This window comes from Hydra vulgaris, chromosome 02, assembly GCF_038396675.1.
Source record: "Hydra vulgaris chromosome 02, alternate assembly HydraT2T_AEP".
Taxonomy (NCBI): Eukaryota; Metazoa; Cnidaria; class Hydrozoa; order Anthoathecata; family Hydridae; genus Hydra; species Hydra vulgaris.
The window spans coordinates 29,477,501-29,494,358 of NC_088921.1; the positions used below are offsets into that span (position 1 = coordinate 29,477,501).

Sequence of the window (16,858 nt, forward strand, 5' to 3'; positions counted from 1 at the left end):
TTGTCAAGCTCTGCACTTTTAAAAACACATCTGCTGTTGACAAAACAATTTGACTGAATTAATAATACAAATAATGTTTAAGTATAATAAGGTCTGGTATACTATTGTTGTAGTATACTTAGTACTAGGAGTATTAGTATATTAATTGTCAAGTTCTGCAATTTTAAAAAGACTTCTGTTGTTAAATGGTACTGGGACGTTGATATTCTTTTTTATTTCATCGATATTGAAGAAAATAATGTCTGTTTTTTTGGCAACTTCCAGTGATTATTTGATGGCTCTATCATAGAAACTATGGCACTGAAAGGTTCTTCTATACTAACACTCACAATGCAACTTTTTATCATATTCTACTAGTACAAACTCATCAACATTAATTTTTACCTTTTCAGTGTTGTCCAGATCTGAACTTTTGCTTATGTTGTCACTGGCAGATAAGTTCTCATTGCTACTATTTGTTCTGCTACTTTTAATAGCATCGTCTGCAACTAAGCTGCCTTGTTCATTTTCACTATCTGAACTGTCATCATTTTGTTTTGTAGTTAAATTTTGAGCAACTCTTTTATTTCTACCTCTTCAAGTAGCACTGGTAGTTCCTTTAATTGTACTAGGCGCATCTGTTTTAATGACATCTTCTGACCCTATACTTTTTCCTGCTGGACCATTCAACTTTCTTCTCACACGCTTTGTAGATGGAATATCAGAACTTCTTGATCTTCTTAAAAAGTCAAGAAATGATTGATTGACATTCTCATTCGATCTCCTTGGGAAACAAACATTTGCAGAAAAGTTTTTAACACTTCTTGTCAATTGCGAGGACATATTCCTGTCCTTCTGAAACCAGATATTATATTTTCTGCACAATTTGTTTGAATTGATTTATGAAGGCAACTTAATAAAGAAGGAAAAGTGTCTTTATTAATCATGGTTGCATATTTTCCAGGACCCACTTTCCATTCTGATAATATTTCTCACCACGACATCTTTATTGGCCTGAAAAAGACCACATTCAGTGGTTGGGTAAGATGTGTTAAATTCGGTGTAATTCGGTAAGATGTGTTAAATTCGCTTTATTGGGTAAACCCAATAAAGCGAACATTGTTGTCTTCACAAAGTTTTGAAATATTGACATAATTGTGACTACTGAGATTATCGCTTATGACAACTTTTCACCTAGATTGCCTTTTTAGCCTTGGTAGTAGCAAACTAACAAACCAGTCTTCAAATGAATTATTCTCAAACCACCCACTTTTGGAGCAATTATACCTTGTGCCAGGTGGGCCACATTCTGTCCACATAGTCTGAAGTGACTCGGTCTCGTAGAGCACATAAGGAACCAGCAATTCTCCAGCTGCATTAACACAGTAAATAAGCAAAATTGCTGATTTGGAACTATTGATAGTTCTTTCAGGCTGTTTTACTCCTTTTTTCAGGATACATTTTTTTTCCCCATGGTCATCTGTTAAATTGGTCTCGTCAAAATTCTAAATGTTTTCTGCTGGTACATTTTCTGTTTTATTATCTAGATTATCAAAGTATTCTGCAACTATTTGTTGTGTTATTACAGCCCTGACCCTTTTGAGGTTTCCGGTAAATGTCTCGGATAGCTGATGATGTCTTCTAATAAAGGCTTTTACCCATTTGACACCTGGGAGATTTTCATTGAAACATTGAACATCACTCCCTAATCAATCTAGATAAGATTTCACAATAATTCAATGATCAAATGAGGTCAGTGGGTAGCCAAAACTTTGAAACTTTGTTCAAGTGATCACAAAATGACTGTTATTCAGCCGTGAAGACAGCTGGATGCCCAGCATGTTTTTTTGTGATAGTAAGGTGTCGTCTTTGAAGAGCTCTCCTAATGCTGGAACGGCTGATTCTAAATTGTTCTTCAGCAAATTGTTGACTCATAGCTCCACATTCAATATAAATACAGGCTTGCTCCAAGTTTTGATCGGTATAGTCTTTATAAGCTCTAGATCCCAATTTTCTTTTATATCTATGAACCATTCTGGGGGAACCAGTTATGATAGCACAAAGTATACACAAAAAGGTGTATAACAATAGCTTTAACCAAACATCAACATTATTAAGGTATACATTTTATAACCTAACAAATATTAAAAAACATGTTTAAAATAACAGATATATCAACTTTTAAATATATTATTACACTTTGGGGATTAATGCTAATGGAAAACAAATTTAATCATTTTCAAACATAACCTGCTACAATGATATTTGGTTTCAAGCCCCAATTTTAAACTTTAAACACAAATACAATTTTTTTAATAAAAGTAGTAAAAATAAAAGACAATTATAATTGCTACATTTTGTAGCAACTGATACTTATTTTAAGAAATGCTGTCAAGTAATTTTTATCTTTTTTGGTTAGGTCTGGACAGACAGTTTTACACTAAATTTTTACCATTATTGTAGTTTGGTCTAAAAAAATATTTTTTTGATCACTTCTTGCAAAAAAATTTAACCCTTTTTTTTTATGTTACTTGATTTGAGTAAGTATATAATTAACTTAAATTTAAAAAAAATATATATATATATACATACATATATACATATATACATGAGTGTGCAACAAGCAAAAAAATAAAATTATTTTAGACCGCTTAATTGTAGCTTTACCTAAAATTGAATAAATGCCTACACTTTGAAACTTTTTTACAAATTATAAACTAATTAACACCTTTTTGTACCATCCTTTTGATCCACTTGATTTAAAGATACGAATAATATTATCAGCAACATTACTTTTAATGGTCCTTTCCCTAAAATTATAAATTAAAATTAAATATTGTTTTTATTAACAAAAACAAAAACCAGTTATTATGCTTAAAATCATTTTAAAACATAATTATTATATTATAAAACATTACAAACATTCTATTGTGTTAGCATTCATACCGAATTGCTTCAAGTTTTGCCATATGATCAATTTTCTGATTTTTCCTATACAATAAAAATGTTGTCATATTTATAAAATACGTATTTATAAATTATTCACGTACTTAATTCGTTGGTCTACAATGTATAAATATGTGTTTATCATACAGTTAAATAATGACTGATATAAACAAATGCAAAAATTGAAAATTAACGGGATGTATTTTATCCATTAAGTCAACATTCAAAGTTAAATTAGGTTTTTTCCACAAAAAAATCCGCAAGGCTATTGATGTACACAAGGTCCGAAATCTTTTTAGCGTATAACTGAAGAAAAATTTCTGATTTTATTTTTAAATTGATTCAAAACTACATCAATAATACTATTTGTGAATATATTTACATTTAAGTTATAGTTATACAAATTTTGGCAGTTTAATTTACCGAAAAACTACTTTGCTAACATTAGCTCTTACTAATTTACCTCAAATTTATTCGTCTAATTTTTTGGAAAGAAAGTCTTACATTTTTTTAAAAAAACATGCGTATAGAGCGCTATAAAACTTACGATAAGCAAAAATCCAAGGTAACTCTTATGTCAGTTCCTGAAAAACCGCTATATACCTGCAAAAGCTTATGACTATGAGGTTCCAAAAATGTAAAAATTTAAATCATCTGCTCACGTCCGAGAATAATAATTGAAAATTTTCTTTAATGAGTGAAATAACAGAAGCATAAACGTGAAATAACAGCATTTCCAAAAATTTTCATTTTTATGGTATTTATTAGTAAGGAAACTTTAAAGGCGGATGCTAACCAAAATTTTGAAAAATATCAAATTCTATATATATATACATTTTTTAAGAGAAATTTTTGTACTTTGAAAATACATACTTTTTCCTATTTTTTCTACTTTTTCAATAAATTTGCCTCCCCAATAGGCATGCGTTGTCCAGGGGGACGTCTGTCGAACGTCTTACAAACGTCTGGACGTCCAAGAAACGTCAAACGAACGACTTCCCACTGTGTCAAGTTAGATTATTTATCTTCGCAACGCTCTTAGCAACCACAATTTTAACATTGTAATAGAACATTATGGTCTAAAATTTAAAGTTCAAAAATGTTTTGCCTTAAACTAAAAGTCTAATATTTAACCAAACCTTAAAACAAAAACTTGGTGTAGTTTAATATTAAAAAAAATCAGAACCTTTTTTAAAAATTCGACGCCAGTTTTAGCCCAATAAGAACATTGGCTAGGAAGAAAACGTGATCTTTGTAGTTAATTGCTTTTTCTTCACAAAAAAAATGTAAAATCAACACCTAAAGTTTGCGAGCTAAATGAAAACTCAAAACTTGTACACTGTGGGGCTCAGTTTCCAAGTTTCGAGCCTCACAACTTGCAAGTTTTGTCAAAGTTAAGTCAAGTAGAAATAATAAACTTCTATATATGTTTCTTTTATTATTTGAATATGAATACTTGATAAAATATAACGAAATTAAGTTAAAAAAATATGAGACTTCATAAAATAACAAGAAACAAACGTTTTAAACTTTACAAGTTTCAGCACATAAATTATTTACGAGTGATTGGATAAAGGTGAATTAAATATTAGTGAGTATGGAAAACAAATAAAATCAATAGAAAAAGAAGTTGGGGAGATAAAGGTAACCCGAAATTCTCACAAACATCTTATTGATGAACAAATTAGGTCTGTCATTACTTCACAAGAAAAGTATAAAACAACGAGCATATTGCAAACCAACGAATCTGCATTTATTAAAATAAACTGCAAATTAAGAGAGATCGAGGATCAATCCAGGCGAAACAATCTGAGAATCGATGGAGTTAAAGAAAATGAAGGGGAAAGGAATGACTGCGAAATAAAAGTAAATAAAATTTTTGAAAAATATTTAAGCCTAAAAGGTACTAAAATAGAAAGGGCACATAGAACTGGGCATAAAAATTCAGTTAAACTAAGAACAATAATCATAAAACGTTAAGACTTTATGGATAAAGTAGATATTTTAAAAAATACCTTTTACCTGAAAAATTTATATTGTGGAGGTACAATCGTTAATTTAAAAAAAAAAGTCCTCTATAACTAAAAATTTCTAAAAAAAAAAAGTCTTTTAGAAAAATAGTGATGTGTGTATGTGAGGGGTGGGGGTGGGGGGTTATGTTACGATGTTCATGTTTAAATCAAAACATGGTTTATCTCCTAATATCTTTTACTCTTACTTTACTAAAATTGCTCATAAATACCCCACAAAATTTCTCATAAATACCCCACAAAATTTCTCATAAATACCCCACAAAATTTCTCATAAATATCCCACAAAATTTCTCATAAATACCCCACAAAATTTCTCATAAATACCCCACAAAATTTCTCATAAACACCCCACAAAATTTCTCATAAATACCCCACAAAATTTCTCATAAATACCCCACAAAATTTTTCATAAATACCCCACAAAATTTTCAAATGATAAATTTGTTATTCCAAGATCTTATTTGAAACTCTGTTTATTTCAAATTCAATATCGTGGACAATTTATATGGAGAAATTTCTTTTAAAATATTATTAAAACTAAATTACTTCTTAACATTTTCCTTATAAAAATTCAAATAAGAATATAAACGTTTCTTATAGAAAACAAACCTTGATTTTCTTTTAAAACAAGATCAAAAACTAAAATAACCAAACTGAAAAAGGCATCACTATTCACTTATTATTTTTCTTAACTTTTTATTTGATTGTTAATTTTTAAATTGTAATATTAACTAAGAGAATACATGTCTTCCCCCTCCCCCCTCTTTTTTTTTTTTTATCAAGATATAGAGGACATTTTTAGAAATTCACGAATGTGTCCCTTCACTTTGAAACCCGTGTCGTCGGCCCTAAAAAATGCAAAGTTTTGGAAGCATCACGTATATGTGAAAATTTCCGAAACTCAATTTTTTTCCGGACATTGGCAAATGATTAAAATTTTTACATTTTTGGAATCCCATATTGATAAGCTTTCACATGTATATTTTTGCTAACAGTGAGCTAAATACGCACATAAATACTATACTAGTATACTCAGAGTCGCCCGTGGCGTCCGTTTTTAGAAACCATTTACATATATGTATAACTTTTTTTAATTTTGAGATCAATTTTATAAAAACTGTTCAAAAAATGGTTTATTTTGAATTAAGATAAATTATATTTGTTCGAAATCATATAAAAGTATATAATCCATTATATATCTGCTACTAAATAAAAAAATTATTTATTTACTTAGTGAAGTAAAATTTTTGATTTTTATGTCTAAACTGATATTAAAGTGCTTCACTAAATGATGACTTCTAAACTAATTGATTAAAAAAAAGTGCGTGAAAAAAACCCGCTAATGCGTTACTGAATCAGCGATTCAGGGAATTAGTAACGTGGGTAATTGTATATTAAATGACTGTTTGCCTGATGATTATTGTAGTAAACAAATTGAAATATCCATAAATTTTTACGGCTGTAAAAAAGCTAACGTGTACTTGCTTACCTCACAAAGTCTTTACACATTACACCCCTTCTACAGTACTTTCTTCACCAAAACCGTCATAAAACTATATAAAGCAGAAAGAGTAGCAAACTTTTTAAGGAGGGCACTGATTTTAAAAAAGATATCTATGATGCGAATATTATTGCAACCTCCTACTAAGCCTCTTTCTCTATTTTAAAAGAATTAATAAAGTTTGATGCAAAATACCCGGTGGGAAATAGGTTAGCAACTAGCAACCCGAGCAGCACAATTTAATTGGCTCAACGTATAAAAAAAAAAAATTATTTTGCATCAATCAAAAGTCTTAACTACCAAAAGAAAATAACCTTAGACCACTAAATTGCCATTAAGTTAGCGGTTTATTTTTTTTTTTTTTTTTTGAATTAATAAAAATAAGTCAATCAAAAACAAAGGGCTTAATCAGTGATTTAAAAAACACGCTTAGTTCACTGAAACTTGCTGTCGTGCAACATTTCATATGGCTCTATGAAACTTCTCTAAATTTCACTACAAGCCTCATGCCGAAAACGGCATAAAAATTTTTGAAATGCAACGTTTATTAAATACAATTGAGATTTAAATAATCATTATTTTTTTAAATGAACGGTAATTGTAGACCAGTAAGTTAAATAAATTACCAGTTAATTGATTTAAAAAAATAAAAATAATGTAACAATTGATTTTAAAAACTAAATATAATTGTAACATTTTATAGTTTAAAAAAAAGTAATTAAAAATGTTTTTTTTAACATGTTTAAATGTTTATGTTTTTTTTAACATGTTTAAATGTTTATGTTTTTTTTAACATGTTTAAATGTTTATGTTTTTTTTAACATGTTTAAATGTTTATGTTTTTTTTAACATGTTTAAATGTTTATGTTTTTTTTAACATGTTTAAATGTTTATGTTTTTTTTAACATGTTTAAATGTTTATGTTTTTTTTAACATGTTTAAATGTTTATGTTTTTTTTAACATGTTTAAATGTTTATGTTTTTTATTACGTTTTTTAAAAAAAAGGTTAATTTAAAAAAGGTTTTCTGTTTAAGTCAGTCACTGTATGTACATGTTTGTTATCTGAACTGTATCTGATGTTTTACTTATCTGAACAAAAATAGTTAAGTTACTGATCAAAATGATCAGTAACTTAACTATTGTTAAGTTACTGATCATTTAACTTCAACCACAATCAATAACCTATCTGAATGAAAAAATACAGATCCTTTAATTAAAAGTGCTGATCATTTAATATTGCCTGATAGACAAGTTTCCTTTCTCTTAATTTTTCTAAAGGACTTAAGGTTACCATGTCCGATTTATAAGGAGGAAAACACAGCACATAGGAAAATACACATATAAAAGTCAAAATTTCACTGAATTTTCTTTTGTAAAACCCAGACATCTGGTAACCATAGAAGGATATTTACATATATATATATATATATATATATATATATATATATATATATATATATATATATATATATATATATATATATATATATATAATCACCTTATTTGGGGGGGGGGGGGGGACCCGCTCCTTCCTCCTAAAATCGCCTCTGTATATATATATATATATATATATATATATATATATATATATATATATATATATATATATATATATATATATATATATATATATATATATATACATATATAAATTATGTTAGTGATCCTACAAATTAGGTTAATGTATTCCACAAAGTGTATTTGAACAGAGCAATATAAAATTAGTAAAAACACTTTTTTTATTTTTGTCTGTGGCAGGCTGTTTCTCCTTCTGTATGCTCATCAAGAAAAATTAGGCTCTTCGGGAAGGTTCTTCCTGGTGAACCTATAAAAGGAGTGAAGCCTGTCAAAGATAAAAATAGATAAGTGTTTATATATATATATACATATATATATATATATATATATATATATATATATATATATATATATATATATATATATATATATATATATATATATATATATATTTATATATATATATATATATATATATATATATATATATATATATATATATATATATATATATATATATATATTCTATATTTAAAAATTTTATAAAAAAGAAAAATAAATAAATTACAAGCTATAAAAAGGCAAAACTTCATCTTCGTCAACTTCAATTAATTTTATACAACAAATTATATTTCAAAAACCGTTAAGAAGTCATTAAAAAGGATGAAGAAAGAACTCTGAATAAAAAGTTTAACATTCAAAGACATTTGCACATAGAAAACTAACTAGTGTTAGTTAAACACTTATAATGTTAATATTATATTATAAGGACAAACATTATTATAAGCAAAACATATAACAATATTTTAAATATAGCTTTAATGCAAAACGCTATAATAGTAATAATAATAAAATAATAACATAATAATAAAACAAATTTGAAATAATAAAAAAAAAATTAAGTAATAATAGAATTAATAACATATCGACTACCGCATTCATATCGACTACCATCAACTCATATCGACTACCGCATTCAACGTGACAAGCCGTTTATTTTTTTTTCTGAATACGTAAGAAACATAATTATTACTAATTTTTTTTTTTTTTAATTATTATTCAAAATTATTTTTTTTTTCTTGTCGTTTTGTTTGCAAATTTTTATAAACTTCTCTATTTTTCATTTTTTTGTTTTCAATTTGATTTTTAGTCGATATATATATATATATATATATTTTTGTTTTCTTTATAAAATTTATATAACATAATAAATAAACATAATAAATATATATATATATATATATATTTTTTTTCTTTCAGATTTTTTTTTTAATTGTAAATTTTATTTTACTATTATTGTTATTATTATCCTGTTATTATTTTCTTATTTTACATTATTATTATTTATTCATTATTAATTTCATAAAATCGACACGACGTCATAACAATATTCATGATTAAGCAAGGTAAACTTAGCTGTTCGGAACTATCCGATATTATACGTGATCAAAACGAAACTATTCAAAGACTTATAAAAAGAATTGAATTATTAGAATCGAAAAAAGAAACCGAAAATAGTTCAGCTACATTTTGGTCAAATCTTTATCACAAAAATAAATCTGCAGAAAAAGCTATTGTTGTAAACTCAATTACCAAAACTATATTATCTGAACAGGAAGAAAAAAAAAAGCGTGAAAAGAACATTATCGTTTTTGGAATTCCAGAATCAAAAAAAATAAATGAACTTGAAAAAAACAACGACGACAAAAAAATGATTGACGAGATATTTGAGGAAATTGGTAAAGGCAATGAAAAACCTATTAAAATAATAAGATTAAAAAACAAAAAAGACTCAAAAACTCCTCCGCCCATTATTGCAGTACTTCCTGAAAACAGCGAACGTAATAAAGTTTTACTTGCCGCTAGGGAATTGCGCAAAAAGATAAAATATACAAACGTCTTCATTAATCCAGATATGACACTCGCCGAAAGGCAAATCGATTCTCAACTTAGAAAAGAAAGAAATAAGAAAAACCAAATTCTCCTTGAAAATGAACCAAACTCACCCTTTCGATGGTGCATTAGGCGCAACGAAGTCATCAAACTTAATTTCAGTAAACAAAAAATATAAAAAAACTATAAAAAATTGGATTAATTTTCAAACCATTAAAAAAGTTACTGAAATTAAATCCGTCAAAGCTATATACACAAACATCGACTCCTTCCTAAATAAACGCCACGAGCTCAAACAAATTGTAAACAATCTGAAACCCGAAATTATTTTTTTAACAGAAACTCTGCCTAAAAATAAAAAAATTGAAGTTAATGATCTCGAGTTTGCTATTGAAAATTACATACTACATACAAATCACAAGAATAGTTCTTGCCGAAGAGGTTTAGCAATATTTATACATAACAAACTAAAGTCATCCCTAATAAACCTAGATATATTTCCATCTGAATCGCTCAGTTGTGAAATTGCAACGAAAACTTCTAAGTTATTGTTAAGTTTATATTACAGATCACCAAATAGTAACGATGAAAACACTAACTGCATAAATCAACATATTGCCAAACTTTCAAACAAATATCCAAACATTCTTATTATAGGAGATTTTAACTACCCAGATATCATCTGGCAAAATCCAAAACAGCCTATTACAAATTCCTCTAAATCAATTAAATTTACTGAAAATATTCGCGATTCTTTTTTAACCCAACATATTTCAAATGCAACACACATCAGACAAAACCAAAATCCTTCTACAATTGACCTCTTATTTACTTCTGATGAAAACATGATCTCCTTTTTAACTCATCTAGCACCCATTGGCAAAAGTCATCATCAACTACTCTACTTTGCTGTATCGATTGAATCTATTATAAATTTACCACAATACCATACAAAGCATTTATACACAAAAGGGAACTATGACAAAATTAATGAAGACCTTGCAAATATTAAACTCTGTCCAACATCCAACTCAGACCAACTATGGAGTATCTTTTTCAATAAACTTAAAACTACTATCAACAATAATATCCCAAAATCTAACTTTAATAATAAAAAACGCTCAAAGTGGATTGACTTTCAAATAATCAACGAACTTAAATTTAAACGAGAGAAATATCGTCAATATATATTGAACAGAAATGAAGAAACATATAATGAGTACCGCATTTCACGAAACAAAGCAAAAACTGCGTGCAGAAAAGCAATTATTGAATTTGAAAAAAAACTGGCGAGAGACATAGATCAAAATCCAAAAGCATTTTACTCGTATGTCAAATCAAAAAGAAAAAACAAAGAAGCATTCCCTGACATCCAATACAATAATATTGTTGCAACTACTGATCTAGATAAAGCTCATCTATTCAATATTTTTTTTGCTGATACTTTTTCAAACAAAAAAATAACAGCAACACCACCATTTAACCTAACATATAAAAATGTAAATCCACTAACAAACAATATTGATCTAAGTCCGGAAAATATCGAAACATACCTCAAAAGTCTAAACTCATATAAATCACCAGGCCCTGATGCATTACACCCAATAATATTTAAGAAAACTTGCTTTCAAATGTCTAAACATCTATCTACTATTTTTAACAAAGTACTTGAGAGTGGATCAATACCCCAAATATGGAAAGACGCAACAATTACACCCATATTCAAAAAAGGTGACAGATCAAAAGCACTTAATTATAGACCTATCAGTATAACTTGTACTTTAATAAAAATCTTTGAAAAAATTATAAAAAGTCATATTATGACACACCTGATTAAAAATAACTTATTAAGTCCACACCAATATGGATTTCGTCCAGATCATTCCTGTTTAACTAACCTTTTAACTGTAATTAATTATTGGACGTCATCACTTGATAATAATATTCCCATCGACAACATTTATCTTGATTTTGAAAAAGCCTTTGACAAAGTTCCACATAAATTTCTTATTTCGAAACTTAAAGCTTATGGTATAAATGGATCAATACTATATTGGATTAAAAACTTTTTGAAAAACCGTAGACAAAGAGTTGTTGTTAATGGAAATTATTCAAACTGGGTACCCGTTAAAAGTGGAGTTCCCCAAGGCTCCGTCCTTTCAGCTTTACTTTTTATTATATATGTCAACGATATCCCTGAAGTAATCAAATCAAAAGCTGCTCTTTTTGCTGACGATACCAAAATCTTCCGTTCTATTGAAAATACTCAATCTGCGCAAGAATTACAAAATGACATCGACGCTCTTGTTACATGGTCTCAAAAATGGGGAATGAAATTTAATATTGATAAATGTTCTGTAATGCACTTAGGAAACAACAACAAATCCCATACTTATAATATGCATGATCCAGAAAAAAATATAAGAGTAAACATTAAAACCACAAATTGCGAACGAGATTTAGGTGTTCACATAGATTCGAACTTATTATTTTCCAAACACACAACTATTCAAGTCAACAAAGCCACACAAATAACAGGAATAATAAAAAGAACATTTACATCATATCCAGACTTATTATCCTTCAAAAAACTATTTTCAGCACTAGTCCGCCCTCACCTAGAATACTGTGGATCAATCTGTAACCCTGGACTTCTCAAAGACAAACGGCAACTAGAAAATGTGTTAAGAAGAGCTTCGAAACGAATCAATGGATTACAGGATCTACCGTATGAACAAAGATTGTTGGCATTAAACATGACAACTGTAAAATACAGGCTACTTCGTGCAGACCTAATCAACGTCTACAAATGGTGCAAAAACAACAATAGTGACAGAAGTCTTTTTGAAATAGATAGTAAATTTATTACTCGTGGTCATATATATAAACTAAAAAAACAATCTTCGCGATTAAATTTACGTATGAATTTTTTTTCTCTAAGAATAATAAATAAATGGAACTCTCTTCCTAATCACATTGTATCAGCGTTATCTTTAAAAACGTTTAAACTGCTTCTAGACAATCATCTAAAAAATGAATGGCTTCTCTATGACTAATCCACATTTTATTTTCTATTAGTTATACAAACTCTGTAATTGTCAAGTATTATATAATTAGGTTGACAGGCAGTTTATGCCTACACAATTTATTGTAAAACCTTAATTAAAAAAAAAAAAAAAAAAAAAATAACAGTATAACGTTTTACGAATAATAAAAAGTAATTATATAATTGAGAAGTAATAAAATAAAAACGGTAATCGAGGTAAGAGAATTGTGGTAATCGAGGTAAGAGAATTGTGTATGAAAAAAAGCTAACAACATAAACATAGCTTATGTTTATATTGTTTGCTTTGTTCACGATATTTTATTATACACTATTATCTATTATGGTATTTTGTTCTTCTAAGAGATTAACAACTTCAGTTAGCAATGAATACAGGTAATAGTCTGATACTTGGTATTACAAGATTTGAAAATAATTTTTATAGATACGATAGTTCAAACTTTTATTTCATGAACAGTGACAACGAGTAAAAAGAATCAACAAACTAGTTAAAAAAAATTTTTCTTGAAAAAAGCCCTTTAGCTTATAATTTCCATTTGACGGAAGGTGTAAAGTTTTTATTTTTAATTTGCCATTTTACTTATATAGCTCCGCATCATTTCAGTGCCTAATTGCATTGAATGATTTTAAATGATTTACAAGTCGAAGTTTAAAAGAAGTTTCACTGACGCCAAAAAATACTTTTTCTTTTGAAAAATTTTTGTTTAATAGATTTTTATAAATTGATGGATAAAAATTGTAAATATCAAAAATTAAAAGCTTATACAATTGCTTTTCTTTAACGTTTTGAAACTTTTTGAAATTCTGAGTGTTTTGAGATTAATTCAAAAATAGTTTGCTTCTTTTAATATATAATTCTTATATATTACAAATATAGTTTGAAAATTTATGTGGTCTTTTAGAGTTATGAAACAATCTAGTAAAGCGTTTTTTGTTTTTTTATAGATATCGTGGTTGATTAAAACTTTTTTTATATTATTTATTTGATTTTTATAATATTTTTTACTCTTAGATAAACTTTTTTTACACGGGGAAGCGATTGCATCATTCAGGAGGTGGTTGTATTTATCATTGGGGTTTGGTCTGCTAGAGTCCTAATTACTTTACTTTTTTTACGTGGAAAAATTTGCTTATGTACGTTATATATATTCATATATATATATATATATATATATATATATATATATATATATATATATATATATATATATATATATATATATATATATATATATATATATATATATATATATATATATATATATATATATCGAAACCCGTGTCTTTAGCCATACGAACTGGCACTTATTCAGGGCGACCATTTTCTAGTTTTACGTAGGAGAGAGCAGCGGCAAACTAATTAAAGTTAGTTTGGCGCTTCGCTCTCCTACGTAAAAACCGGGACAATGGTCACCCTACATTTATTCGAATTTCGCTCATATTTGAAGCAATCTTCGTTCCCCGTGAATTTTTCCTAACAACCTCATGCAAATATCCTTCAGATATTCAAACCTGCAGTTATTCAAAAAGATTTTTTACTACTTTTGACAAAATCTTTGTCTGTTATTTTCAATTTTCAAAAGTTTTTTTCAATTGATACCATTCCATTGCATTTTAAAATGTAAAGTAGTGGAATGTTAAAGCAAACGAAATAATGTTATTTAAAGTATGATAAAAAATCGAACACATTACAACTTGGTATCTTCACAAAAGAAGACAGTTCTGACAATCAAAAAAAAATATCTTGCTCTTAAAAATTTAGAAAAAAGACTTTCTAAAAAATGTTGCCAAAAAGTTTAGTGTTCCTCAAAACACTTTAACTTACTGGATTAAGCATAAAGAAGACATAACCAGCAACTATGGCTCTGGTCAATTTGGAGCAAAGAGAAAATAGTTAAGTTAGAGAAAGCATAATTCCATTGATAAAGCTGTATGTAAATGGTGTATGAACGCATGTGAACAAAATGTACCAATTGGTGGACACATCATTAGGGTGAAAGCTTTAGATTTTGGAAAAGAACTCAACATTGCGGATTTTAAGGCTTCAAAAGGGTGGCTTGATTGATGGAAAAATAGAGAAAAAATACTTTTCGAACTATTTCTTTCAAGGAAAGGTCGCGTATAGAGGAAAAGAGCATTGAAGGCTTTTTATTGCACGAACGTTGTGAGGGGTCAGATCAAATGCATCGATGCTGGCAAAGCAAACCCAAATATCAGCATTCTTGAAGTTATGAGCATGTTGATCAAGTCATGAGATGCTGTATCGACAAACACTGTAATGAATTGTTTTAGAAAGGAAAGCATCTTGCAGGAAATACATGTTGCAAATATAAATGGTGAAGATGATACTTTCGAATTCTTGAAGAGAACGTCAACGAGTTTAGATCACGTGGTTTAGTAGACAAAATTTTTGCTGTTGGAGATTACGTAAACATGGAGATTGATATTTGTACAAGCGAACCAATTACTATCACAAATCGAGAAATTCTAGATTAACGAACAATTGTGCTGAGGTAGATGAGGAGATAAAGAGTCAAAAGATTTGTCTAACGAAAAGCCCAAATTATCAGAGATTGCATGTGCAATAAAGTTAATTGCATGTTGGTCTCTTTTTAAAACTAACGGCGTCGAAATCCGTCAATCGCTAAGCTTAGTATCAAAGATGTTTTATAAAAATTCTTTAGAAGCAAAAAAAGCAATCAAAAATCGATTTTTCAAAAAAGTGTATAGATTTTATTTTTTATTTTAAATTTGATTTTTTCGAAGATAAAGCTTAAATAGCATCTTATTTCAAAATTCTTATTTTTACTCTCTACTTCTGTTAAAATTTGATAATAGGTCACTTTAAAGTAGGGAAAGGAAATACTTAAGTTTTTTCTAAAACCGGTTTTTCGAATAAACCGCGGTTTTCAATGTTTTAAAACCGGTTTTCTAGTGTATTTTTTTATTATATATATATCAGGGGAACCACAGCAGCGAAAACATAAATATATATAGCAACAATGTCATATACGTACCTTTTAAATAAACTAATCTCTCGCGCTTTTCCGTTTCGTACCGTGGTCCTTGTCTATATAACAAATTAATATCCAAAAATACTCAACAGGAAAAATCGAATAACTTAAATACTCTGAAAACGTTATTAAAAGATCTCATTTTAAACACTAACAACTTTATAAATTTTTATTAACCCCAAAACATTTAAAACCATGTATAAAAATAACTTTGTTCCGAAAACCAGTGTTAACTCTAAAAACTCTAAATAACTCAAAAACAACAGCAATAACAAAAATACAAAAACAAATAATAGGCTTATTTATCAACACTTGAACGACTATATATTACCTATTTAGCAAATTGTGTAACTACTTATATTTATGTATAGTGTAAAAAAATTAAAAATTTCTCTTTGTCTGCATTCTTTGTTTTTCGCATTTCAGATTTTTATTTTCATTTTGCCGAAAACTGATAACATTTTTTTTAAAATATAAACTTATTTTAAATTGAAGTATCCAAAAATATTAGTAACGCATAGCGTTTTCTTGATGACAAGACCATCGGTCTTCTGCAAGTTTTCCACGTTCTTTGAAGTTATTTTTAATACTTTACAGTTTTATTTTACATATTTTTTGTATCACATAACTTTGTGATTTTTTTTTTTAATTTTACTTACTCTGTAAAGATTCTATTATATATTACGAATTTGTAAAGATTAAAGGACAAAAAAATTAAAAAAAAATAAATAATAAAATACGTACATTGAATACAATTGAGCAGCAAACTAATGTCTTTTTAATGGTTAATTTTACGTTTCTTAAGACAATAAGTACATAAAAAACATAAAGTATTAAGCGTTTCATCATTTAACCTTGACCTTAGTTTAGTGACAAATAGACCACTTGCAGAAAATGACCTTTCAGCCT

At 27.8% G+C, this 16,858-nt stretch overlaps 1 protein-coding gene across 1 annotated transcript in view; it reads right to left on the reverse strand.

The window, feature by feature from the left end:
- The window catches only part of LOC100211674 (ribonuclease 3), a 64,583-nt gene extending 55,949 nt beyond the window's left edge, over positions 1–8,634 (reverse strand). The window contains exons 1-3 of the mRNA XM_065790524.1: positions 8,547–8,634; positions 2,926–2,970; positions 2,708–2,789 (exon numbers count right to left, since the gene is read on the reverse strand). Of these exons, the coding sequence (XP_065646596.1) occupies positions 2,708–2,789; positions 2,926–2,948 (105 nt within the window). The 5' untranslated portion in view covers positions 2,949–2,970; positions 8,547–8,634. The remainder of the gene's footprint in view (positions 1–2,707; positions 2,790–2,925; positions 2,971–8,546) is intronic.
- Positions 8,635–16,858: the final 8,224 nt, after the last annotated feature.